The following is a 2,004-nucleotide window of genomic DNA, read 5'->3' on the forward strand; positions in this document are numbered from 1 at the left end:
GTTACTTCGTTTTGAGTGTTCCGTCTTCCGTCCAGACCGTTCGATAATCTTTATTTCTTTTCGTCAAATTGTTGTTTTATTTCACGAATTTACGAATAATCAACAATATATCCGTAAGTTTAATAAAAGTACCAATACACTATCAATATTATTATAGTATATTATATGCCTGTCTATTTTACAGTATTCGCTGTACCACTCAAAGACAAGATATATATTTTTATATACTTATTAATTGAATACCTAGTTAATTTATTATTGAATCTTTTAATACGCCAACAAATATTTTTAGTTGTTTCAATATGCCTGGAACAATGTGTGCAGTTGCATGTTGCAAAAATAATTTAAAAGCCACAAAAGCTTTATCAAGAGATGTTTCATTCCATACATTCCCAAAAGATAACGAAACTCAACGCTTGAAGACTTGGATTTCAAAAACAAAACGAGCAGATAGTTTTAATCCAAAAACAGCTCATATTTGTTCAGAACATTTTCTTCCAGATGACTTTGAACGAAATTTGCAAGCTGAACTGTTGAATATTAAAGTAAAAAGACAACTTAAAAAATCTGGTAAATTTAAAAAGCCAAAATATTTTATTTTATTTTTATTAAATACACGGGATAAACCCTTTGAACATATAGGTATACACATTATACATCTCTATTAAAATATATTGTTTATAAAGAACATCTTTTTTATAACAACTGATATTAGTACATTTTTTTTACCATTAAAGCTGTCTGAAGTATTAAACCTTAGTACTGATCCGTAAATTATTTTTATTTATTTAGCTGTACCATCTATAAAGCTATCAGTAATTGAGAAAGTTTCTGAAGGTTCTGAAAATCGTTTGAAAAGGATTCAAAAAAGAAATTTTCGATCAATAAGCAATAAAATAATACTTGAAAATCAGAAGGTAATGATTGATTTTTAATCTGTGTTTGTGTGTACTATAATAAATTAAATATACAAACCTATAGCCTTATCCAATTAGTTGTAATTTACCTATCAAACATAAACATTACCTATATTGATTTTCAATAGAAATATAATGCTAATTGTAGATGTATTTTTGTTCTCAGGAAGTAGAAAGTAATGATTGTTATGAACAACTGTCTACATCAAATGAATCGCTCTGTTATAATCATTCTGTGAATATGAATTCAGATAACCAGAGCAGAGAAAATGATTTAGCTCAAGAAAATTTAATAAGATCAACAGTACAAATAACAGCTCTAAAAGAAAAACTAGCATTCATTTCAGGTCAATTAAAAGAATCAAAATTACAATCAAAGAATTTGACAAAACAACTTGTTTCACTGAAAAAAACCAATTCTGAGGAAGTGGATAACAAAGTTCTTGAATGCCTTTTCTCAAAACCAAATAAATATAATTTTGAAGAAAAAAAAGAAAGTGAAGTGGACTTCAAATGAGATTTCTCAAGATTTTACATTGAGGTATTTAGGTGTACGAGGATATAAGTTTGTACGACAGAACATGCATTTTCCTCTTCCTGGACTTTCCACACTTCGATCATGGGCTACCAAAATTGATTTAAGACATGGTTTATTAAAGGATGTACTAAGGCTCATGAAAGTTGCTTCAATTGATATGACCAAAAGAGATTCTTTATGTGTAATTCAATTTGACGAGGTAAAAATTGCTTCAACTTATGAATATGATAAAAAATATGATGAAATTATTGGACCACACAGTCAGTTACAAGTGGTTATGGCACGTGGTTTGTTTGCTAAATGGAAACAACCAATTTATGTGGATTTTGATCAGAAAATTACTAAAGAACTCTTATTTAAAATCATAACTGAGGTATACAACGCTGGATATTTAACAGTTGCTTGTGTCCATGATTGTGGTGGAGCCAATATTGGGTTGTGGAAAGAACTGGGAATTTCTACCGAACACACAGAATTTCAACATCCCATTACCAATAGCAAAGTTTTTATGTTTGCTGATGGTCCTCATCTTTTAAAACTCATCAGAAA

At 29.1% G+C, this 2,004-nt stretch overlaps 1 protein-coding gene across 1 annotated transcript; it reads left to right on the top strand.

Moving 5' to 3' along the window:
- The first annotated feature begins 223 nt into the window (after positions 1-223).
- Positions 224-1,434, top strand: LOC149056519 (uncharacterized). Its single transcript, XM_089222240.1, has 3 exons — positions 224-570; positions 793-917; positions 1,084-1,434. Exons 1-3 carry the CDS (start codon positions 303-305, stop codon positions 1,432-1,434), a joined length of 744 nt encoding a protein of 247 aa, XP_089078366.1. The 5' UTR covers positions 224-302.
- Positions 1,435-2,004: the final 570 nt, after the last annotated feature.

Source organism: Diuraphis noxia, unplaced genomic scaffold (assembly GCF_037042655.1).
Source record: "Diuraphis noxia isolate RWA-SAM2 unplaced genomic scaffold, SU_Dnox_SAM2 contig0003, whole genome shotgun sequence".
Lineage (NCBI taxonomy): Eukaryota > Metazoa > Arthropoda > Insecta > Hemiptera > Aphididae > Diuraphis > Diuraphis noxia.